Source organism: Cricetulus griseus, chromosome 3 (genome assembly GCF_003668045.3).
Source record: "Cricetulus griseus strain 17A/GY chromosome 3, alternate assembly CriGri-PICRH-1.0, whole genome shotgun sequence".
Classification (NCBI taxonomy): domain Eukaryota; kingdom Metazoa; phylum Chordata; class Mammalia; order Rodentia; family Cricetidae; genus Cricetulus; species Cricetulus griseus.
The window spans coordinates 116,631,864-116,657,636 of record NC_048596.1 but is presented as its reverse complement, the minus strand read 5'-3'; the positions used below and the strand labels follow the sequence as shown (position 1 = coordinate 116,657,636).

Below are 25,773 nucleotides of genomic sequence, written 5' to 3'. Positions count from 1 at the left end.
GGCTCATTTCTTACATTTTCCTTTTTTAAAGATTTATTTTTATTTGTGTAAGTGCACATGAGTGCAGGTGCCCAAGGAGACAAGAAGTGTGGGACCCTTGGAGCTGGAGTTACAGGCAGTTGTGGGTGCCATAAACCCAAGTCCTCTACAAAGGTAGCAAGTATTCATTACCTCAATGAGCAGACTGTCTCCAACACCCCTTTCAGGATTTATTTTACAAAGAGCCCAAGATATACATATATACGTAATACATACATACATACATACATACATACATACATACGTATATATATGTGTGTGTGTATCTTTAAAGATTTATTATTTTTGAAAGATACATTCTCTCTCTCTCTCTGTCTCTGTGTGCGTGCGTGCGTGCGTGCGTGTGTGTGTGTGTGTGTATGTGCATGCTTATGGAAGTTAGATGGCAACACTGGATCCCCTGGAACTGGAGTTATGGGTGGTTGTGAGCTGCCTCATGTGGGTGCTGGGAACTGAACTCCCATCCTCTAAAGCAGTGTGTGCTCTTAACCAATGAATCATCTTTCCAATCTTTATTTTTTTTTAATGTGTTTTGCCTGAATGTATGCATGAATACCATATGCCTGCAGTGCCCACAGAGGCCAGAAGAGGGCATGAGATCCCCTGGAACCAGAGATACAGGTGGTTGTGAGCTGCCATATGAAAGCTGAGAACAGAACCAGGTCCTCTTTAAGAGCAGCCAGTGCTCTGAACTTTGGAGCTAACTCTAACCCCCCAAATCTTTTAGTTTTAAGTCTTATGCTTTATCTTTCAACAATACAAAAAGTGGCTAATAGAGTGATTAAAATGTTTTCAAGTGCTCTGGCTACTTGTAAAGAGAAATTTAGCCTTTTAAAAAAATATTTATTGGCTGGGCGTTGATGGTGCATGCCTTTAATTCCAGCACTCGGGAGGCAAATGGATCTCTGTGAGTTCGAGACCAGCCTGGTCTACAAGAGCTAGTTCTAGGACAGCCTCCAAAGCCACAGAGAAACCCTGTCTCGAACCCCCCCCCCAAAATTATGTATATGAGTGCTCTATCTGTACATTCATTTGCACACCAGAAGAGGGCAGCAGATCTTGTTACAGATGGTTGTGAGCCACCATGTGGTTGCTGGGAATTGAACTCAGGACCTCTGGAAGAGCAGCCAGTGCTCCTAACCTGTGAGCCACCTCTCCAGTCCCAGCCTTTGTTAACAGGAACATCTAGCAAGGCAGGAAAAGGAGCCAGGGCACTGAGCAGGAAGAATATTAACCCTGTCTCCCACAGACAACTATCAAGGAAGAAATGAATAATACTCTGCCATGCTGGAGAAGTGGTTGGAGCACCCTCCCGATCATGAGAAAATAGAAGCCCTGCAGGTTGAAAAAGCCATCTGTTAAGAGTTGACACCATTAAGCATCCATATGCAAAATTTGAAGGGTAGGCCTAGTTAATGGGTTTCAGCTGGCAGCCTTCTCTTGCGGGAAGGCTCTGGAAGCTTGTCTACTCCATTAACAATACAGCACAGGCTGTCACCTCAGCTGAGTACACAGAACCTGACCACGTGCCCAACAGAAAACTTGCTTACTTTGAGATTTCACATTAAACAAGAAAGACAGAATTAGAAGTATTTTGTGTTAGTGCATATTGGCTTACCCTACATTCCTTTTCCCTGGTGGCTTGAAAATGAAAAGAAAACACAATTGGGCTTTTAGTCACTACTTCAAATTCTGTCTCCTTAAGCCTGCATTAGAGAAAATGCAAAGCCAGTCACTTAAAATAATAATGGGTTTAGGCAAATGAGAGTTAAAGAGAGTAAAATGCTGGCCCCCGAGCCTTCACCTGCCTCACCCAAATGCTAATACAGTGTGGAGAAGTGTGGAGAGGGCCTGCAGGGGACAGAGGGCCAGGTGTTTCTACAGCCAGGTGAGATTTCCCTGAACCTCTCAGTAACACCACCTGGGACTGTACACATCTGACTCACACCCTAGTGAAGACTCAATTGTATAACTAAGAGATTTCCTATGAACGTCAGTGGCTACTTTGGCTTCACAGAAACCAAAACAAACCTAAACAAAACCCCTTTGTTAGTATTTGACCAACCTTCATGGCTGAAGGACTGTTCATACTAAAGCCTTTTCTTCTTTCTAGTTTCTTTTTCTTATTTTTCGAGACAGGGTTTCTCTATGTAGCTTTGGAACCTGTCCTGGAACTTGCTCTGTAGACCAGGCTGGCCTTGAACTCAAGAACATTCGCCTGTCTCTGCCTCCCAAGTGCTGGGACTAAAGGCTTGTGCCACCACCACCCAGCTTTTCTAGTTTCTTGATACGCAATCTCACAAAGCCTGGGCTGACCTTGAGATGACCTAGAGCTGACCCTCCTATTTCTGGTGCTGTGATATTCCAGATTCTGGGATAACAAGCCTGTATTGCCATGCCCAGCACACCCGAGACTGTGTAAACCATAGTGGGCACTAGTAACCAGCCAAGAAAGGCACATTTCAGGAGCTTTCCCAACAAACACAATTCCGGGGAAGGGGTTCAATGTGCAAAGTCTTTTATTTAAAATTCTGAAAAGTTAAGACTTATGACCTCAATGTGTGCCACCCTACAGTAAGGAAGGATGACAGGTGTGAACTCACTCACACAGAGCTGTCTTCATTTACAGAACTCTGTAGGCACTTTAGAAGTGAAGCTTGGCTTCAAAATACAAACACTGGGGGCTTTGGCTCAACCTTTTAATATAAAAAATTCACTGATGTACAAAAATGTGAAAGAGTGACAATGACAACATATGAAATCCTGTGATTGAAAGTCCCCTTGGGTGCACTCCATGGTGCACATGCACCCGCCCACACAGCCTTAGGTGTGGAAACAGAAACTAATGCAAACCAGTGCTACCAAGAAGCGCCAACATGTGTGTCTCCAAATATCCGCCAATCACAGACCAGGATCTACTCCAAACATCCAGCAACAAAAAGCACAGCATCTTCCAGGAACAGTGCAGCCGACTTCTTACTCACGATGGACCAGTACAAATAAACCCAGCAGAAACAGTACTGCATACTAGAAAATGAAACATGAGCACAAGTCAGAGGCACTTCCAACAGCTTTTAAGTCTTCAGTGTTAATTAACTCTTTTGTGAACAGAATCAAATATCAAAGTACCTAATTATTCCCTCATGCTTTAACTGTAATCCACTTAACAGTTTCCAAAATTAAACAGAAGACACTGTGGGGGAGGTGGACTGAATGCAGGGCCTCACACATGCTAAGCCCCAGTACGGCTAAGCTATCCCCTTAACCCAAGAGCACTTCATTTTTAATCAAACATTCAGTAGGGCAATCTCACCTTAAATTTAGGATAGTCATTCATGAGGATTGTCACAATTCCAATATAAGGAACAAATCTAGAACAAACAAGCAAACAACTTATCATCACAGAAAAATGCTTAAATGAAGCAGCTGCTAACATTTACTGACTATTAATTACCAGTACCTTCCACAGAGTACTAATTTTCATTCACAAAGTCCACTTGCATATATTATATTTGCTCCTTTCATCAGCCTGTTACAAGGAAGTTAGGATTATCACCATTTTATAGATGAGGAAACAGGATCACGCACCCAAGCTGCATGGCTTGTGTGTGGCAGAAGCAGAACCAGACTGGAGATCTTAGGTCCCCAGGTGGTATCTCTAATGGCTAGGGGATGGGTGTGGCCTCTTAGCCTTTGGGGAGATAAAGCACACACGGCAGCATACTACAAGGTATCTCATGCTGAGTGGCCAGCAAACAGTAGAGCTTTTTTCCGGAGCTCATGGCTTCACCACCCGTCCGTTTAACTGTAGTCTGGTCTTGCCCTCTTAATTCTGATTTTGTTTTTTAGACCGAATCTTGAAATGTAGCCCAGGCTGGCATTGAGCTTCCTTCCACCTGCCTTAGTCTCCTCTCCTAAAATGCTGGAATGAGTACATGTGCCGCCATGCCTAGCTCTGACTTTTTCTACAACCATTTTTATCACCATATACAGCAAATCCATCTTAGCCCCCATCTTCCTGAACATCTCCTTCAGGATTTTATTTTGTTGAACACAAACTTGCTCTTAAAATGCTTCCTCTTTGGTTTCAATAACCCAAAATCTGTTTCTACACCTACCTCTAGACTGCTGTACCTGGACTTTCATTTCTTTCCCAAGAAGGAATTATAGATGGTGACCAAGCCCACCAGGCATTTACAGAGCCTCTGAGGATCTGAACTCAGAGCCTTCCACTTGAGCTGCAAGTGCTCTAACCACTGAACAATCTCCCCAGCCCTGTGTTTTCATTAGCTTTCTTTTTTATTTCCTCAAACTACACAAAACCACCTGGTGAAAAATCTTTTAGGACTTGCTACACTGTCATTGAGGTTTTCCTCACAATTTTAACTAATTTGCTATATTACTAATTATATGGTATTTGACACTCCTCCAAACTTGATCCCCCATAACCTCAAGGCCAACAAAGTGCCTTGTACATTCAACCTTCCAGTAAACATTTAATGTTCTCTTGAGGACACACACTTGTACACACAGTTTCACCATGCAGGAGATCAAGCCCAGGGCTTCATCCAGGCCAGGCACTCACTCTATTGCTGAGCTAAGCCTTTGGTCCAATACTGCCTGATGGAATGTTTGAATACCTGAGGATTTTCTTTTCATTTTCCTAAGAAATTTCATTTTCTCCAGGCGTTAAACCTTATCTCTATGCATGACACCCAACATTGTAAGAATACAGGGCAGAGGCTAGTGGATGTCTATAAGATCAAGTCTAGCCTAGTCTACATATCAAGTTTTAAGTCAACCAGGGCTACCCAGTGACACCCTATCTAAAAAACAAAACAACTCACAATAATAATAATAATTCAGGACAGAACAAGAAAATTATCATCACTGATGTGAGAGAAATGATGGTAAGCAAATGTCTCTTCATTTTCTCCTCCGCTGACAGGCTCCAAGGTAGCTACACACTTCGTGTGGCAAACTAACATTTATCAAAGAGAAAAGAGGCTGGGCCCAAGAAGACTCTGAACTCTATCACAGTCCACTTTCACTTTGTAAAGCCTTCCTGCCATGCCAAAGGCCACAGAAACAGAAATCACCTCACACTTAATACCCTCCACCCTCAAAGCCATAGGCATTGTCTTTAGAGTCCTCCACTTCCTGTTAAACATCCTTCACTTCTTGTTAGGAACTCTCCTTACTTCCTATCTCCTGGTTTTTGTTTTTTGCAAAAATGAACTGGTCTCCCTCCCTCTCCCCCCTTCCCCAAACTCCCTTTCCACACACTGGTGTTTCTTACAGTTGGACCTTCTCTGACAGAGTCACTTAGGGCTGCAGCTGTAGCTCAGTTGGCAGAATGTGGCCTGGCATACAGGCATGGAGCCTTGGGTTTGATCTCTGGCACCACATAAATCAGTGTGGTAGTGCACACCTGTAACCCCAATGTTTAGGAAGTGCAGACAGGAGGATCAGTCATTGTCAGCTACAGCAGAGAGCTCAAGGCCAGCCTGGGTGACATGAAACCCTGTGTCAAACACACACAAAACTACCACAAACACTTTTCTGTCCTCACATTTTCTGAGTAAACAAACCCCTGAAAGATGCACCTCAAATAACGCTTTTTCACACTCAAGGTCAAGGTGTCTATGTCTGATAGAAGGTGCATGACACATGTGCATGGTGACAAGCAGTTTCACCATAGGACCTGTGTCAACATGTGGGTTCCCCAAGAGTTGAAAAGAGACACCTACAAATGAAGGATATCATTAGTTGTTTTAAATCCAAACCTGCAGTATTCTCCCCTATACTGCTCAGGTAAACAGCTATGTTAAAGTAGAATTGCTAGGAAGCAGAGTAAGATTATAAATAAGTAAACAAATGCCGCTCATAAACCAACTCCAGCACCAGCTGATGCCAAGCCATTATCTAGAGGGTCTAGAGTTCACGTGACCAAAAGTGCTACTAAGGCTGTTGTGGCACCATGCCAGCAACCTCAGCTATGAGGGAGTCTGAGGCAGCGGTGATTGTGCCTGCACATGGGTTTAATTTTTTATTTACATGTAAGAATTATATATGTTTATGGAATACTTCTTAATGTATTTCAATATATGTATACAGCCAGAGTACAAAGTGAGACACTGACTTAAACGAAAAGGACTGCTAAAGAAATAAATTACCAGCCAGGCATTGGTGGCACATGCTTTTAATCCCAGCACTCGGGAGGCAGAGGCAGGCGGATCTCTGTGAGTTCGAGGCCAGCCTGGTCTCCAGAGCGAATGCCAGGATAGCTCCAAAGCTACACAGAGAAACCCTGTCTCATAAAAAGCCAAAAAAGAAAAGAAAAGAAACTTATCAGTCTAAAGACCAAACAGTAAAGAAAATATGCTACATGAATTAAGAGAGGATCTATATTTAAGAAGCTTGGGGAAAGTTGGGAGTAGTGATGCACACCTTTAAATGTGACGGCCAAGGCCACTCACTGGCAGTGGGTCCAGGATCTAACTCTAATGCACAAACTGACTTAGTGGAGCCCATTCTACATGGAGAGATACCTTGCCCAGCCTAGACACAGGGGTGTGAGGGGTGGGGAGGTGCCTTGGTCCTGCCTCAATGAGATGATGGGCCTCCTAAAGGAGGCCTTACCCTCTGAGGAGCAGATGGGAAGTGAGGGGGAGAAGGGGAGAGCAGGAGGAAAAGAGGGAGGGGGAACTAGGATTGGAATGTAAAAAAATAAATTTTAAAAAATGTGATGGCTAAAGCTTTATGTTTTTGGTTTTATTTTTTTCGAGACAAGGTTTCTCTGTGTGTAGTCCTGGCTGTCCTGGAACTCACAGAGATCATTCTGCTTCTATCTGTTGAGATTAAAGGTGTGTGCCACCTCAGCAGGGCTAAACTTTTATGTTTTAAATTTAAATTACTATGCTTAAGAGAGCTATAAAATAAAAACGGCTCTAAACTGTTATCCCCACTTGCTCAAGGACAGATAACTTCCTGAAATGCTGAGAGCTAATGTGTAAACAAGCTTGGTTGCTTCAACTGAACAGGATGTGCTTGAACACCAATCAAGAGGAAGTATGTCAGGATGTATGCTTGCCCCTGATTGGATGAAGGTGGGAAGTATGTAGTCTTGTGGGTATTCCCTTTATAAGCTTCTGACTAATATAATTCGGTGCCATAATCTGGAAATCCTGGGTATGGACCTGGCCAGTGTCCATCGTCCAGGCCAATTTTTAATAAAGCTTGCTTCAAATTTGGCACAAAACTTGTGGGAGAGATTAACATAATTCCAGCACTTTGGAGACAGAGTTCGAGGGCAGTGTGAGGTCTATATAGTGAGTCACAGCACAGCCAGATCTCCACAGTGACACTCTGTCTAGAAAAAACAAAAATAAATACAAGTTTGGGGCTGACAAGATGGCTCACTCAGTAAAAGCATTTGTCACTAAGACTGACAACTGAGTTTGAAGAACCAACTTCCCTGGGATGTCCTCTGACCTTCACATTTACAAAAACAATTACTAAAAACAAAACAAAACAAAAAACAAAACCCCAGGCCTGGTGAATGCCTTTAATCCCAGCAGAGAGGCAGAGGGAGAAGGTAATCTCTGGGAGTTCAAAGCCAGTCTGGTCTACAAAGTGAGTTACAGACTAGCCAGAATCACACAATATGACTATCAAATAAATAAATAAAAAGTCTGAAAGGCAATTTAATAAAATACTACTATAGCAAGTTTTTTTTTTTTTTTTTTTTGGAGATAAGGTTTCATGTAGTTCAAGCTGGCCATAAACTTTCAATCCTGTTAACACAGGCATAAGACTACCAAGCTTAGCTGATAAAAAGTGCATTTAAAAGTGTATATTCACAAAGAATATATTAAGTTGTAATTGTTGATTTCAGTCAAGAGTGCTCACATCAAACTTTTTCTTACATTTTCAATTAAAATAATTTCAAGATTTATTTTTACTATTTTATGTATATGAGTGTTCTGCCTGCAATGTGCACCTATGCACTACATGTGTGCCTGGTGCCCAAGGAGGTGGTAAGCCTCCATGTGGGTTCTGGGAATTGAACCTGGGTCCTTTGAAACAATAGTAAGTGCTCTTAACCACCGAGCCAACTATTCAGCCCCATATTTTTAATTTTCAAAATAGGGTCTTACTGTGCGACTACAAACAGCTTCACCTCAAGAGAAACCCTGTTCCAACTTCCAGGTAGCTAGGGTTATACACGTGTGCACTGCACCTAGACACAAGCTTTCTTTTTCTTTGACATGTAATTTACACGCATTTTATGAGTTATCACTTAATATAGTTTAATACATGTGTGCACTAAACCAGTCAGGGTAATTAACATTTCCGTTGTACCATCAAAGCCTGTGGCAAACTTTAAGAGCAGATGTTTTGTCTGTGCCTTCACTTCCTCTTAAGAACACTATTCTTGTGTTGGGACAGTCTTCTTTGGATAAACTTCACTACCGCAGTCTCCCCTTCCTCAGTTCCATTCTTTTTTCCAGATAACATTTTCTCTCAACTATTCTGTCTGTCTCTCTTCTTTCACTCCCATTGTGCTCAAACTTTCTGGTTTTCCAAAGTCATCTCTATTAAATACTTAGTTGGTACAGTATTAGTTTCATTTCTAAAGTTTTTATTACATGCTAGAAAATGAATTAAACTTGAAAATTAAGAGAGATGAAAGAAGCTGAACACAACTGTATGATTCTGTTTACACAAAATAACCCAAACAGGGCAATCCCTAGACAGTAGGTTAGCGCTCTCAGCAGCTACAAGAGGAAGGGACGAGACGTGACTGCCAATGAGTGTGGAGGGTTACTTGAGGGTGGAGAGAAATGTTCTGGAATTAGATAGTAGTGATGGCTGCATAAACTTGTGGATATACTAAAATCTGTGAATTACCCCTCAAAAATAGAGAAACTCATATCCAAATATGTGAATTCTGCTTCAGTAACATTTTAAAAAGTAATTTTGGTTTAGAACTTTAGGTAAGTATACAGTAGTTCAGAAAAAAAAAAAAAAACTTTTTTTTTTAATTTCTAAAGATATTTGTAACCCAGTCACAGGCTTGCCTGCAGAAACGCCCTCTCCCCAAGAGTGAGGTACAGCCTGACTCTGAAACACAGCTTAGTGCTTTATAAATACAATTTCCACAAAGGAGGGCGACTCCCTTGGATACCTGTCAAGCTAAGTGATGGGGTAATCAGTGGAAAGTGAGTTTGTACAGTGAAGCCTGCCTGCCAGCTGTTCATGCCCCAGGTGTTTATATTTCATAGAAACATTACTTAATTCAGATTATTAATTTTTTGTTAAAAGCCATTAAAGGGCTTATGTTGTTAAAGCTGAAATTTTAGTTTAAATTTTATATAGTTTGGAATTTTAAAAAAGTTCTTCAGAAAGACAAGTTACTTGAGAGAAAGAAAGCCTGACTACTCTAACCTGGAGATGAGATATACCTTTTAACCAACAAAGGGACAGAATAGGCAGACACAACTGTTACAATAAGGAACCAAATGCATATAAAGGAACACTTTTTCTTTTACCACCTGAAACAAGGTTTCTCTATGTAGCTCTGGCTGTCCTAGAACTCAACTCTGTAGACCAGGCTGGCCTCCAACCTGGAGATCTACCTGCCTCTGCCTCCCAAGTGCTGGGACTAAAGACATTTGTCACCACTGCCCAGCTAAAGGGATACCCTTAAATGAAAGGGGTATACATCAAACACTCCAGCAAAATTCATTAAAAAGGTTTAAAGTATAAGCATGCTTTACCCAGTAACTCAGTTTTTTTATTTTTTATTTTTTTATTTTTTTTATTTTACTGAGAAGACTGGGTAGAATCACTGGATATATCTAACAGCAAGATGTTTATCATCACAAAAAGAAACAAAAAACTAGACATAAGCCAGGGGCTAACATTAGGACACCCAGTAGCTCTATGAGCTACCCCAAGAATGGAGTACTAGCTCTGCAAACAATAGTACATGTATTGATTTGTAAATACACTAATGACCTTGGAGTGAAAGGGGGGTTGTACAATAGTTTGACTATATTCTCCCCCATATAACAAGTGTTTTTATGAATGTGTAAGCATGTATACATTGACACCTGCATCTCTGTCCCTACAAAGAAAGGCTAAAATCAAAAGTAAATATTGATGGAGGTGGGAGAAATGAAAGCAACCCCACCTTCTTCTTCTTCTTTTTTTTTTTTTTTTTTGGTTTTTTCCAGATAGGGTTTGGAGGCTGTGGCTTTGGAGGCTGTCCTGGAACTAGCTCTTGTAGACCAGGCTGGTCTCGAACTCACAGAAATCCACCTGCCTCTGCCTCCCGAGTGCTGGCATTAAAGGTGTGTGCCACCACCGCCTGGTGCAACCCCACCTTCTGACAACTAGAATTTCTTATCATTCGAAATATATCTGTAGATTTACAACTCAGAGAAAAACAGAGGCTAAAAAGAGATTAATGAGTCTGAAAATTTGGAAATTATTTCTCAGAGGCACTGATGACCTAATGTGGGTTATATTTAGCTCTAACACAGGATATAAAAGTTCTCCTGAAGTTGATATGCACGCACCCATGCACACACATGCAGACAAAACACAACACAATGGTACTTGTTCTTATCAGGGTTCCTTCACATCTCTCATGCTACAACTGAAGAAACTGAAGAAAAACAGCCACTTTCTTCTGCACAGCAGTGTCACAGGAAGGTGGCTGTTACAAAGTTGATTTATTTAGTAAGGGCAACATTCTGACAACAGTAAGAAAGCTATGAAACACCTAAAGAGAGAACCAGCATTTGAGGCTGTCATGCCAGCAATTCTGCTGTGACGGCTCAGAGGGTAGGCTCTGGAGCTTCCAGCCACTTAATACCAACATCTTCGTGATCTTAGATACTACTGAGTTTCCTCATCTGCAGAATGGGAAAGTTAGGATTGTTTGAAGGTTAACATGAAGCAATTTAAGGCACATACAATGAGTGTCTGGTATAGAGCAAGCCCTAATGAAGGTGAGTTATTGTTAATACTATTAATATATTAAAGCAGTATTCCATACTTCCTTATACCTGTAACTTACAATTCCTGTCCTCGACTGATCTGTTCTCCTGATAATATCTGAAATAAACAGGCTTAACATAATTTAAAAATTTCATTTGACCTCATCAACTTTCAAGACTAGAAATAAAACAATATAGAATAAATTAACACAATAAAATTAATTTAGATGAGCAATTTATATTGTCCCAATACATTTCCAATAACTTAAGTTTCATGAGGCAGCATTAATTCTACTTTGGACCCAAAATCCTGGCCAGCTACTAACATCTATATTCCTGGGGTGAACTGAGTAACTGATTCTTGTTTTTAGAGACAGAGTCTCATGTAGCCCAGGTTAACCTCAAACTCACAGGTTTTTGGTAGGTCTAGCCTTGATCTTTTTGCCTCTACTTCCCAGGAGCTGGGATTACGAGTGTGCACCATCATACATGGCTAACAAATTTCTCATTGATTTGTGACATCCAGTATCTGATCTCATCCCTAGTTTTCTACTCTCTTATACGTAACGCACCCCTTCTCTCAGGAGTGGTGTGCTTTAAGACTCAGATGCATTTTAAGATGTACATCTTTTAAAGGACAAAAAGTGACTTTTTGGAATCAGGACCAACTGCTCGGCATTCAGTTGTGCACATAGTCAGTAAGATCATTTTAAAGTGATATGAAAAGCCGAAGATGTTCCCCTGGGTACTTACCCCCTCGCTCTCCCTACAACATCTTTCTTCTCTAGCCAATGTTGTCCTTGTTTATAGAGGCCTCGGTCATCAACGGCATTATTATCTCCTTTGGTTAAAAACTTGATATGCCCATTTTGCCTTCAGAGTAAAGGAAACACAAGTCAGCAAACACCGTCTTGGCATTTAATGCACAGAATCTGCTCTTCTCTACAAGGCTGAGTAATCATCATGCCTAACAGCAATTCTTTTTTGTTTTGTTTTGTTTTTTTTGGTTTCTCGAGACAGGGTTTCTCTGTGTAACAGCCCTGGCTGTCCTGAAACTAGCTCTACAGACCAGGCTGGCTTCAAGCTCACAGAGATCCTCCTGCCTCTGCCTCCCAAGTTCTGGGATTAAAGGCGTGTGCCACCACCACTCAGCTGGTTAATGGTTGTTTTATAGACATTTGTTGAAATACACATGTGACACAACATGATACTGAGGATCTGGCCCAAAATAATACAAAAACGAGGAAGAGAAGAGAGCGTAGATGCACAGAAATGGCCAATCTGTGTCATCTGGTAGAGGGCAGATACCTGGAGTTCCTTAGACTCTGCAGTGCATGCCAGAAAACTTCTAAATACAAAATACAAGACTTAAAGTAACACAGATCAAGGGATGAACAGTGGTTGGCTACCTGTGGCATTCTGTAGTTGTACATTATCTTATTTTTTTCTCTAACAAATACAGTTATTAGAAAAACAAGTTTGTTTTGTTTTCCGAGACAGGGTCTCAGTGCACAACCCTAGCTATATTGGAACTCACTATGCAGAGCAGGTTGGCCTTGAACTCATCGATCTATCTACCTCTGTCTCCTGAGCACTGGGATTAAAAGTGTGTGCCACCATCACTGCCTGGCAGAAAACCAAGTTTTAAAAGAAAAAAAAAAAAAAAAAAAAAAGCCTCATCAGGCAGCGGATCTCTGTGAGTTCGAGACCAGCCTGGTCTATAAGAGCTAGTTCCAGGACAGCCTCAAAAACCACAGAGAAACCCTGTCTCGAACTCCCCCCCCCCCAAACAAAACAACAACAACAAAACAGCCTCAATACTTCAGGATTAATAGCATTTATAATACTATCTTGGGCCAGGTGTGGTGGCACAAGCTTTTAATCACAACACTGAAGAGGCTGAGGTAGGTGGATCTCTGAGTTCCAGGCCAGCCTGGTCTACATAAGAAGATCAAGGACAGCCAGGGCTGTATAGAGAGCCTGACTCAAAAAACAAGACCAGGACTGAAAAGATGACTCAGCGGTTGAGAGCACTGGCTGCTCTTCCAGAGGACCCAGATTTAATTCCTAGCACCCACATGGCAGCTCATAGCTGTCTACAACTCAGTTCCAGGTAATATGACATGCTCACACAGACATACATGCAGGCAAAACACCAGTGCACATTAAAAAAAAAAAAAATCAAAACCTCAAACTTTCTTGCCTAATCAAAAAATGATTACTTTGGGGCTGGTGATATAGCCTGGTGAGTGCCTGCTTAGCATATACTAGGCCTTGATTTTGGTCCCTGCACCAAAGAAACTGAGAACAGCAGCACAAGGGTATAATCCCAATGCTTGGGAGGTAAGGGTATAAAGATGAAAGAAGACAGTCTGGGCTACATGAGGCCCTACAGAAAGAAAAAGAGAGGAGGGGGGGACAGAGGGGACAAAGAGGAGAGAGAGGTCAAGAAATGTAATACTACTAAAGAATGGTAAGACTTCAGTAATTTTTTAAGTTGTTTTTAGATTTATATGTATTAATGTTTTGACTTCGTGTATGTACACCATGCATGTTCCTGAAGAGGGCGAAGAGGATACCCCCAAGACCTAGTTACAGGGGCTTGTGAACTGCCATGTGAGTGATAAGAATGGAACTGGGTCCTCTACAAGAGCAACAAGTACTCTTAATCTCCGAGCCATCTCTCCAGTCCAACTTCTAGTAATTTTATAATGTAATTGAAAACAAAGCAAAATTTACAGTTACTAAAAACCAAACTAAAATCAATACAAGTTCCTTTAACAATCACAGTCTATAATAAAGAAAATTTGCTTCAGGTTTCCCAAGATGCTAGAACTGCGGGTGGAAATTGGGAGGTGTTGCAAACACCAAAGACAGTTAAGTGCAAATGCCACATTCAAGATGAGGTTCCAGTTAGAAAAAAAAATGCAAATATATACAGAGAAAAATAACCTGTAGCTGACAATTCAGTAAGTGAAAGAATGTCTGAGATCTCCTGGGGGGTTAAAGAGGACAGTCAAGAGGTCAGGAAGAGTCAGTTAAAACAGAAAAGCAGAAGGGAAGGAATGCTACCAACTGGGCCATTCCCAAGGACCTGGACCTTCGTGTAAGCATAACAATGTACACGCTCTCCCCTGCGGGACTGTGATCAGCTCTCTACTGTTTGCTTAAGGCAGAACAAATACTCTTCCCTGGTGACCACCCCTCAATACACTACACCTATTAAGATATGCCCCAGCCAGATGTATTGGTGCCTGCATGGAATCTCAACACCCAGGAGGCAGAGGAAAGAGTTCCCCCCAAATTCTGATCCTCCAGAGTGTTGGGTACAAGTGACCTTTCTGGAATTTGCCATCCTCTTGACTCCACTCTCTGGTGCTGGGATTAAGGTAAGTACCACCCCAGTTGTGTAACTATCAAATGGAGAGAAACTACATAAAGCGTGTGGGGAACCTTGGCGGATTCCATGGCAGGGGACAAACATGCCAGGTAGACAGAGCTTAAGTGAGAAGTTTTATTAGAAGAGGGGGAAGGGGGAAGAAAAGATAACAGTGGTAAAGAGAGACAGAGATGGAGAGAGAAGAGGAAGACAGGAAATGCCCTGTCTGCCCCAGGGGAACAGCAGGAAAAGGGGGGAGCATGTAAATGGGCAGGGGTCTTTCTTTTAAAGGGGTCCTTTGCACCTGTGTGCAGACTAGTAGTCATGGAACTCTGGGCTGACCAGGGTACTGTCTGCCTGGGTGCATTCTGCCAGGTGACAGGGGCAGGCCAGCATAATGCCTGAATCCTTACATCAAGTCAGTATTAATTTAGGACTTTCTCAATGCAAGAGAGCCAGTATACAAATCCCTTTTTGTTCATTTCTTTCTCTCCTTCTCTTGTGAAAGTTTCCTTAACTGTAAAATATTACGGACTGGAATGGACAGGGACCATCCACTTAAGAGTTCTTAACATTACCTCAGGAAAATGAAACCCAAGAAAGTGTAAGGTTTTGCTTGCTGTTCTCACTGAGGTGGTTGGAAGGCTTTTTATATGTGTCCTTTCTGCTTCTAAAATGTAAGAGTCTATTTAGAAAAATAACTTAGATTTCGGAAATTTATCTTGGGCTGGGCACACTGGCACCTACTGGTAAACCTCAGCACTTGTGTGTGAGGCAAGAGCAGGAAGGTCAGGAGTATTCATTCAGTGGACACCTTTCGGGAGTCAGGTCTCCTACCACGTACCCACATGGGGATTGAACTAAAGTCACAGGGCCTGGTGATACACGTTATTACACTGAACCATCTCACCAGTCCCTTGAGACGTTTTTAAACTTTAAATTCATTTTTCATTATGTTGTGTATATATATTGCCACAGTGCATGTGTAGAGATTAGAGGACAATTTACCTATCCCTGTCCCCTGGACACACACACACACACACACACACACACACACACACACACACACACACACACACACACACACACACACACACACGCATACATACCCCGTTTTTTACAGGATTTCTCTGTGTAGTCCTGGCTGTCCTGGAACTCATTCTGTAGACCAGGCTGGCCTTGAATTCCCAGAAATCTGCCTGCCTCTGCCTCCGGAGTGTGCCACTAACACCTCCCCCACCCCACCCCCCTTTGAGATTGGTTCTCTCCTTCTACTGTGGGTTCTGGGGATCGAGGTCAGGTCATCAGGCACATTTAGCTGCTGACCCATCTGTACCTGCCTCTTTACTGAACTTTGAGAATCTGATAAACATGGATGTGGCCTGGGTTTGAATCCAGTATTCCAGAAGAAGCCGACAAATGTATTATCATTATACTGTCTTACAGCTTTTGTTTTCATTTTAGAGATTAAGGTTACTTTATTCCATTATAGCAGGGAATTATATTTAGGATTGATATTTATATCATGATTTTTGGGAGTTATACACAGACTGATAGCAATTAGAAAAGAACAAGAAAAACCTCTGGAAAAATCATCAGAGAAATAGATGAATTAATAACTATTCAGAGTTTTTCAAATGTTCGCCAAACTTTCAAACATTGATAAAATTTGATGGAAAGTAAAGGAGGTCAAGTGGTCCTTATTCTCTGTAATGTTTTATTATGAAAGAGTCTCATTTAACCCAGGCTAACCTTCAACTTGCTATGCAAGCCAAACATGACCCTGAATTTGTCTGCCTCTGGCTCCCAAGTGCTGGGATTACAAACATATGTATCCCAAGGCCTGGGTTTTGTATTGTAGTGTTGAAGAGCTAATCCAGGGGTTTATTCTACCACATGAGCTACATCTCCAGCCCTGTTTATCCAGCAGGGTGTTGATGGCTCAAGTGTTTAATCCCAGCACTCAGGAGGCAGAGGCAGGCGGATGTCTGAGAGTGTGAGACCAGCCTGGTCTACAAGAGTTAGTTCCAGGACAGGCTCCAAAGTTACACAGGGAAACCCTGTCTCAAAAAAACAACAAAAAAAGTTTCATTAACTCAGTAGTGGTGGCACATGCCTTTAATCCCAGCACTCGGGAGGCAGAGGCAGGCGGATCTCTGTGAGTTGGAGGTCAGCCTGGTCTACAGAGCGAGTTCCAGGACAACCTCCAAAGCAATACAGAGAAACCCTGTCTCGATAAACAAACAAACAAACAAAAAAGTCAAAATTAACAAACTCTGAAACAAAATTTTTCAAAAACACAAATGAAAAGTTGGCATGTACTTTTCATGGATCTTCAAGACTCGATGCACTATAGGAATCTCTCTTCCTTCTATCCTGAAAACAACGATTTCCCCCACTCGTATGGGATCTTCAACTCGGTTCGTGAGGAAAAGGAGGTCTCCTCTGTGAAACGCAGGCTCCATGCTGCCACTGGGAGGGAGACAAGAAACAGAAAGACAGATACATCTATTCAAAATTAAATACTCAACAGAGCAACAGATACCAGTGTGCCCCATGTTGTATTCAGCATTTAACAACCATAGTACCACAGATGACACTGTCCTCAAAATAGGCTGCCTTATCCATGCTATTTCATTCATTCATTTTGGGGACACAGTTGCAGTCTCACAGTATAGATCAGACTGCCCTGCCCTCAAACTTGTGGCAATTTTCTGACGTCTGCCTTCCACATCCTGAGATTACATGTGTGCATCATCACACCCAGCTTGGTTCCCCTCAACTAGTAAAGAAATTTTTGAGTTATTAGTCTTTATTAACTGGTTCCATTCTAAACATTGTGATCCAAAGGTGCTTGAGTCTTGGAAAAGGGCAGTGTTACTAATCCCTTAACCTTTTAAAATTTCAAATGACAAACAATATAAAAGAATGAACTTTAAAAAACACTGCCCTTATTCTGGCTTCATCTGAAAATACTAAACATATTCAAATATGCAAATGAGAACTGGATCATCTTCTGCCATTTATAAAGATACAGACCATGATGACCTTCTGAGTTCAACTGATGAGGGAGGAAAACAGATCATCAGAGAACACTGGTGTTATCAAGTCATTTCTTTGTTTTTTAAGAGAAATCTGAAAGACTACTGAGATTTCTGCCCAAGAATTTTGGAAACTGGGCAGAAGTGAGAGACATTCATGGACAGCATCTCCTTCCCCTGCCCGTCCTGCCTCATATGGTTCTGAGAAGTTCTAGCAGATTTGTATTTATATCTTCAGGAACTCAAACTCCAGTTTTCAATTACAAGAACATTATTAAAAGTAAAATTATCAGCAGGAAGTAAAACTCAAGACAGAACATCCAGGTACAGACACTGCTGTTTGAAGACTATACATGGCAACAGCAGTGGTTCCTAAACTCCCATGTAGCTGGAATAACCTGAGCAATTTAAATAAAATCCTCATGCTCAGGCCCATTTGTAAAAGAATGTCTGGGAATGGGTGGCAGGCATCACTGAATCCCCAGAAAGCAAATTCCACCTAAAGCAAAATTCAAGAACTATGAGGAACATGTGTTTATTTTTGTTTTCATTTGTGTCGGAGGCAAGCCTGGACTAAGTAGCCCATGCTGACATAAAACTTACAGCATTCTTCTCGCCTCCCAAGTGCTGGGATTACAGGCATGTTTGCCTGTTTGCTTATTGTTTTGTTGAACTCATAGTAATCTCCTGCTGGGATTACAGTCTTGCTCTACCTGCTAGGCTAGTATATGCTTATTCTCCCCCCACATCCAGACTGATTTCTCTGTGGGATCCTGCCTCAAAGTTAAATAAATAAACAGACAGACAGACAGATAAATAAGTAAATAAATGAAATTGTTATTTAGAATTGTTAGGCTAAGGCTGTAGCTCAGTGGTAGAGAACTCTTCTAGAATGAACAAGGCCTAAGTTGACTCTCCAGTTGGATCTACCAAAAAGTGAAAAAAATAAAAGGAAAAAAACAAAAACTTTATAAGCAGGGCTATACACAGAGAGAAAAGGAAAATAGGATGCACATACAGAATTATCTAAATTTTATGTAAAAATATACATGAAAAGAAACTACAATGTTAGCAGTGATTTCTATCTCCGAATTACAAAGACAGGTTCATCTAGTGTTTTTCTGTTTCTAACATTTCACATTTTGGGAATATATTAACTTTTTCTTATTAGAAAAGCAGTTCTCCTTAAAGGTCACTATGACAGTCAGGCAGGAAATGACAAGGGCCTTAAATAGAACAGCAAAGAGAACAGCTATAAAGGAGTGGAGAGGGGGAAACAATCGGTGGCCAATTAGACACAGGAGAAAAAAGAAAGACCTAGAGGTTTGTGGCACTGGCAACTGAGCAGATGCTATGACAGACACAGAAACAGGAGGGGGAGGGTCAAAATGCAGATGAATTTTATTTTTATCATGCAGAGAATCAAGTGTCTGGTGAGTAGTCAGGTGAAGCTGTCCAGTAAATAAAGAAAAATAAGAAACAAAAGCTTTAGGAATTCACATGTAGATGCCAATTTAAAACACATGAAAGCAGCCAGAAGTGGTAGAAATGCCTATAATACTAGAAGCTGGGGGGCAGAGGCAGCAGGACCGAGCTCAATGCCAGCCTGAGCCGCATGCCAATACTGTGCCCACAAAACCTAAATAAATAAATAAAACATATGAAGTATATAATAGAGGGTAGGGAAGCATAGAAGTGAATATGCTTGTATACCTTATATAAAAACATCCTTGTGACAAATAAACCATGAACAATGGCTCAGCAGTTAAGAGCTGCTCTACCAAAAGACCTGAGTTCAATTCCCAGCACCTACATGACAATTCATAACCTCTCTAACTCTAGTTCCAGGAGATTTGATACCTTCCTCAGACCTCTACAGGCACCAAGCACATAAGTAGTGCACAGACATGCATGCAGGCAAAATACCTATGCACATAAAACAATAAAATCTAAAAACAGTACCAAAAAAGAAAAAAAGAAAGTTGAATATGCAAAAGAATTTTGTTTGTTTGTTTGTTTTGGTTTTTTTCCAGCACAGGGTTTGTCTATATTGCTTTGGAGGTTGTCCTGGCACACTCTTTGTAGACCAGGCTAGCCTTCAACTCACAGAGATCCACCTGCCTCTGTCTCCCGAGTGCTGGGATTAAAGGCGTGCACCACAGAGGCAGAGGCAGGTGGATCTCTGAGTTTGAGACCAGCCTGGTCTAAAAGAGCTAGTTCCAGGACAGCCTCCAAAGCCACAGAGAAACCCTCTCTCGAAAAACAAACAAACAAACAAACAAAAACAAAAACAAAAAAAAGTAAGTAGTAAACTGGGCTAGTGGTGGGACACGCCTTTAATCCCAGCATTGGAGGCAGAGGCAGGTGGATCTCTGTGAGTTCGAGGCAAGACTGGTCTACATAGCAAGTTGAAGGCTAGCCATAGCTGTTACACAGAAACACCCTGTCTTGGGAAAAAAAAAAAGTATATAGTGAGATCATTTAGCATGTTGTTATTATCACTATTACTATTCTGTTTCTATTTGTGGTGCTGGAGAGTAAAATCCAGGCCTTCCTCATTTTACCTCTGAACTACACCTCCAGCTTACAAGGATCATTAAAAAAAATAAAACTGAGGAAAATTGTTTAAGCATTAAGTGAATTACTAGTAAATCTAATATCTGATTAAATTTACACCTTTTTGTCTTTTCAAGACAGGGTTTCTCTGTATAACAGTCCTGGCTGTCCTGGAACTCTCTCTCACAGCTGGCCTTGAACTCACAGAGATCCACCTGCCTCTGCCTCCTGAGTGCTGTGATTAAAGGTGTGCACAACCACAGCCCAGCTAAGTTACATTTTTAATATAACAAACATGCTTCCCTCTCCTATTTAAAATGAGACAGGGTTTTATATATCCCTGCTGGCCTTGAACTGGATGTGTAGCAGAAGATGACCTTGAAATTTGATCCGTCTGCCTCCACCTCCTGAGTCCTGGATCAAAGGTTATGAAGTGCCACACATCAAACAAACAAACAAACAAACAAAAAACTGTATGGGTGTTTTACATGCATGCATATATGTATGTGTACTGTGTGCATACCTAGTGCCCTCAGACTCCAGAAGAGGTATGGTAGCACTACAGTCAAGACTGGCTGTTACTATGTACGAGGCCAGGTTGGCACAATAATCCTCTTGTTTCAGCCTCCCAAGTGCATGAATGTCAGGTATGAGCCACCACATTCAACTACACTTTTAATTTTTTAACTGACACATTAAAAACTGCATATACTGGTACTGGAGAAATAGCTCTTGCTGCCAAGTCTGAAGATATGAGTTCAATCCCTGGTGCTCACATGGTGGAAAGAACAAACTCCCACTAGTTAGTCTATGACTTCTACATGTGCGTTTTGGCATGAGCACATCTATACACATACACAAATAAATAAAATGTAATAAAAACTATATATTTGGGGTCTTGGACCTGGACTTATTGGGCTGGGTGACTGCCTAGCAAGCAAAAGTCCTGAATTCAATCCCTAGCACCACATATTAGGCTTGCTGGCAGATGCCTAGAATCCTAGCACTTGGGAGAGAAGAAGGAACAGAAATTCAAGGTAATGCTTGACTACATTTAGAATTCAAGCAGCTTGTACTGTATGAAAGGGAGGAGGGGAAACCCAGGCATGTTGGTACACGCCTTGAATGCCAACACCCCGAAGGCAGAGGCAGACAGATCTCTATGAGCTTGAGGCCACCCTGGTCTCCAGAATGAGTTTCAGGACAGCTAGGACTAGGGAACTTGGTTTTTTAAAAAATGGTAATAGCTGATACGGTTGCTATACCCCTATAATCTCAGCATTTGGAACCAGCACAGGCAAAACTGTTTAAAAAGGAAGAAAGGAAAAGAATAAAGGTAAAAATTCTAGCATTCTCACCAAAAAAAAAAAAAAACAGAGAGCCTCATGGAAATGACAGGCATACTTACGGTAGTGATTGTGGCGGTTTCCAAGTATATACTTACCAAACTCATCAAGTTCTGTATCTTAAAACTACTGCTTGTTGCTTATCAGTCAAACCTCAATAAGGTACTAATGAAGGAGGTAACTATCTAACTTTAGATAATGGAGACAGTTCCATCCCTTTCTTATTTGTACTGTATTAGTTCCAGTAAGGACTTGAAAGAGTACAAAATAAGTCCCCAAATAAGATAGAGCTATAATGATTCAATTAAATAACCACATAGTAATTTCCAAAAATTAGTTGCTAAATTAGGTTTTAAAATCAGTAAGATTTATGAGTGCAAAGATAGGAATGGAAACAAGATAAAAAAATTCAGTATTATTCACTTAAAGAGATGGTATTATCACCTTCAAAGTTCCTGGAATCTGGCTTAGAAATGATATTTAAAGGTCAACAGAAAATAAGGAAATAATTAGTGATGCTGCTAGCACTGAATACATGATGCAGAAAAACTCTTTAGTGGAGGCACTATGCTGCCTAATGAACTAAATTCCAGGCCTGATGTACCAAACTAAGGAATGCAAAAAGACAGAAGAATCTGAGGGAAAGAAAGTACAATGAATAAAGCATACTTTCTTGGGGATGAACCAAAAATAAAGTTCACATAGCAAACTTTTTTGTTGTTCTTTTTTTAAGATAGCATTCTCATGTAGCCTATGGGTTTTCCATGAACTCCACATATATCTAAGACTGGCCTTGAACTCCTGATCCTCCTGCCTGTGATTCCTCAGTGCTGAGATTACAGGCATGAGCCACCACATTCAGCACATAGCAACCTTTGATTAGAAAGGATCTAGAGTTGGGAGTGGTGGCTGGAGAAATAGCTCAGTGGTTAAGAGCACACATTGCTCTTAAAGAGGACCAGAGTTTGATACTCATGACGGACAGCTGTTTGTCTTCTGGCGTCCATGGGCACCCACACGCACATGTATCTGACCCCCCCCCCCATGCGTATAATTAAAAGCAGTTGTTTCTAAAGAAAAGGACATGGATGGGTCCTTTGGGGTTCAGAATGGAAACACTTCCCATGGTATTTCTCACAATCGAGTAGAAATTGGTTTCCTTCTGGGCTCTCTCCTGGTAATAGTTTCTAAGGAACTGGTATACAACTATTTCTTCAATACTTTTTTTTCTCCTCCCACGTAACCCATGTTTTGAAAAGGAAGGGTGTTACCTGAGCACCACTACAATTGGACTCTCACTTCCGGTTATCACCATCAGCCCCTTCCAGATCATTAGTGCTGAGGAGACAATCATTCCAAAGTTTAAAACTTGGTAGTATAGCTGTAGGAACAAAGAGAAGAAAAGAAGAAATCAGATCCAGTATTATTCTTACTTAGGCAAGTAAATGACAGTAGCTATTAATTTAAAAGTTTCAAGTAGCCAAGATGGGGATGTAGCTCAGTTGGTAGAATGCTTGTCTAGCGCCGGGCGTTGGTGGCGAACGCCTTTAATCCTGGCACTTGGGAGGCAGAGGCAGGCGGATCTCTGTGAGTTCGAGACCAGCCTGGTCTACAAGAGCTAGTTCCAGGAGAGTCTCCAAAGCCACAGAGAAACCCTGTCTCGAAAAACCAAAAAAAAAAAAAAAAAGAAAGAAAGAAAGAAAGAAAGAAAGAAAGAAAAACATTTAGCCTGGAGTTGGTGGCGCACGCCTTTAATCCCAGCACTTGGGAGGCAGAGGCAGGCGGATCTTGTCTAGCATGTACAAAGCCCAGTGTTCAATCCCCAGCACTGCATAAAACCAGGCGTGGTGACTCTTGTCTATAATCCTAGCATACAGGAGGTGAAGTCAGGAAACGGGTAAAGAGTCCATCATCATCAGGCTATTTACTGAGTTGGCCAGGAGTCCAACTCAAAAACAAACAAACAAATCTAAGGAAGAAAAAAGAAAGTACCATACAATTAAACTAATCGGAATAAATAAACGTAAGGGAAATTTTTTTTTTTCCTTCAAGACAGGGTTTCTCTCTGTAGCTTTGGAGCCTATCCTGGCACTCGCTCTGGAGAGCGGGCTGGCCTCAAACTCAGAGAGATCTGCCTGCCTCTGCCTCCCAAGTGCTGGGATTAAAGGCATGTGCCAACCAAAGCCCAGCGGGAAATTGTAATTATTGTGTATACAGAGTTCTGTCTCCTGTATGCCTGCAGGCCAGAAGAGGGCGCCAGATCTCATTACAGAGATCTAGTTGTGAAGCACCATGTGGTTCCTGTGAATTGAACTCAGGACCTTTGGAACAATAGCCACTGCTCTTAACCTCTGAGCCATCTCTCCAGCCCCAGGAGAAACTTACTTAAAAGTTTCAAGTAACCAGCATGGTGTCCCAGACTACAATTCCAGAACTTGGAGGCCAGACTGGCTACATGGTGAGTTCTAGGATCACCTGACTTATGGTGTGATGCCTTGTCCAAAAACAAACAAAAAAACATAACCCCCCCCCAAACAAACAAACAAAAAAAACCCCAAAAGTTTCAAAGCAACCACTATGGCTGTTGAAGTCCTGAGACTTTAAAGTGGCATTTCATGTAGCCCAAGGTGGCCTCAAACTAAGTAGCTGAAGCTAGCCTTGAACTCTAGAACCTCCTGCCTCCACCTCCCAAGTGCTCCCACTGTAGGTATTTGCCACTACAATATGACCCCCTCTTTTTTATTGAGACATTCTTCAAAGGAAAACTTAAAACCAACACCAGAGAAGAGCACTCCTCTTACCCAAAGTGCCTTCCTAAATTCTGTTTGCTACAACACCAGTGACATCTATGTAATAACTAACATTTCAGAGCCTTGCACTGTTTCATTTGGGTTGCCTTACTATTTAAACTTATATTCAACCATGACATGCCACACACAGTTGACAGTTCTCTATCTGCTTCTCAACTTCTCTCCTACTTAACTGTGTACTGTTTGTCTCCCTTAATAACCATAGAATAACCCCACACACAAAAAAAGTCTGGTGGTGGTGGCGGGGGCGGCGGCGGTGGAGGCGGCAGTGGTGGCCCACACCTTTAATTCCAGCACTCCAGAAGCAGAGGCAGGAAGATCTGTGTCAGTTTGAGGCCAGCCTGGTCTACAGAGTGAGTTCCAGGACAGTTAGAGCTATGTAGAGAGATCCTGTCTCAAAAAAAAAAAAAAAAAAATTTCAGATGCAAGAACTATATAAGTCAAACTTGTTTACTAAACTTGCACTACACCACGAATTCTAAATTTCCTATCTTGAACTGATAAAACACTAGACCTACACTCACTGAAAGACATTTTAAATGAGAAAAATAGTAGAAATTAGTATTGAGTCAAGAATGAAAAAAAAAAAAAAAAACAGGGATTGTGAGAGATAGTTCAGTGGTTAAGAGCACTTGCTACTATTACAGAAGACCCAGTCAGCTTTGGTTCTCAGCACCCAAATGGATATTTACAAATGTCCATGGCTCCAGTTCCAGGACTCCAGCATCTGCCTGTGGCCTCAGCAGGCACCAGGCACACATACTTACACACAAAACACTCTTACACAGTAAAAATTTAAAAAAACTATTGAAATTATTTATTTTTCCTTTGTTCTGCGTTTATATTTGAAATAGTATCCATGTAGTCAGTTACTCTTTGTTTTTTTTTAGATTTATTTATTTATTATGTACAGCATCCTGTCACATATATCCCTGCAGGTCAGAAGAAGGCACCAGATCTCATTACGGAGGGTTGTGAGCCACCATGTGGTTGCTGGGAATTGAACTCAGGACCTCTGGAAGAGCAGCCAGTGCTCTTAACCTCTGAGCCATCTCTCCAGCCCCAGTTACTCTCTTTAAACTTTGTGTGTATGAATGTTTCACCCTGGCATACATGTCTGTGTACCTTGTGTGTGCCTAATGCCTTGGACCCAAACTGAGGGATGGCTGTAAACTACCATGTGGGTGCTAGGAACTAAACCTGAAAACCTTGTTTCTGAAAGAGAAACAAGCACTCTAGACGTCAGAGCTATCTATCTCTCCAGCCTTCTCAATGTTAGGTTTAATGTATTCTTTGCTAACCTTGAAACTCATGATCTTGCCTCAACCTCCAAAGTGCTAGGACTATAGGCAGGCACCACCATGCAAAATGTCTTTTATGGATGGGGCTTTCTCCCTTTCTTTTTGGTGTTTTAAACCAGGATCATAAAAGCTTTTTCATTACATTCGGTTGTTAGGTCTCTAGTCTTCCCTAATATAAACTATCTTCCCAACTACTTTTTTTCCCCATGACACTCATTTTCTTTTGTGTGTTGAGGAAGGGAGACTTATACCACAGAATACATGTGGAGGTCAGAGGTCAACTTGGGGAAGT

General features: G+C 41.5%; 1 protein-coding gene across 3 annotated transcripts in view; it reads right to left on the bottom strand.

Annotated features, from left to right (window-relative positions):
- Nucleotides 1-2,540: 2,540 nt before the first annotated feature.
- The window catches only part of Sec11a (SEC11 homolog A, signal peptidase complex subunit), a 38,678-nt gene continuing 15,445 nt past the window's right edge, over nucleotides 2,541-25,773 (bottom strand). Inside the window, exons 3-7 of one of the 3 annotated variants that reach the window (XM_027408274.2) lie at nucleotides 22,642-22,751; nucleotides 16,750-16,899; nucleotides 11,802-11,921; nucleotides 3,353-3,410; nucleotides 2,541-3,066 (exon numbers count right to left, since the gene is read on the bottom strand). In XM_027408274.2, the coding sequence (XP_027264075.1) occupies nucleotides 3,016-3,066; nucleotides 3,353-3,410; nucleotides 11,802-11,921; nucleotides 16,750-16,899; nucleotides 22,642-22,751 (489 nt within the window). In that variant the 3' untranslated portion in view covers nucleotides 2,541-3,015. Of the gene's footprint in view, nucleotides 3,067-3,352; nucleotides 3,411-11,065; nucleotides 11,181-11,801; nucleotides 11,922-16,749; nucleotides 16,900-22,641; nucleotides 22,752-25,773 lie in introns of those variants that run through there. The other 2 variants (XM_035442423.1, XM_035442424.1) reach the window with 2 other exon arrangements.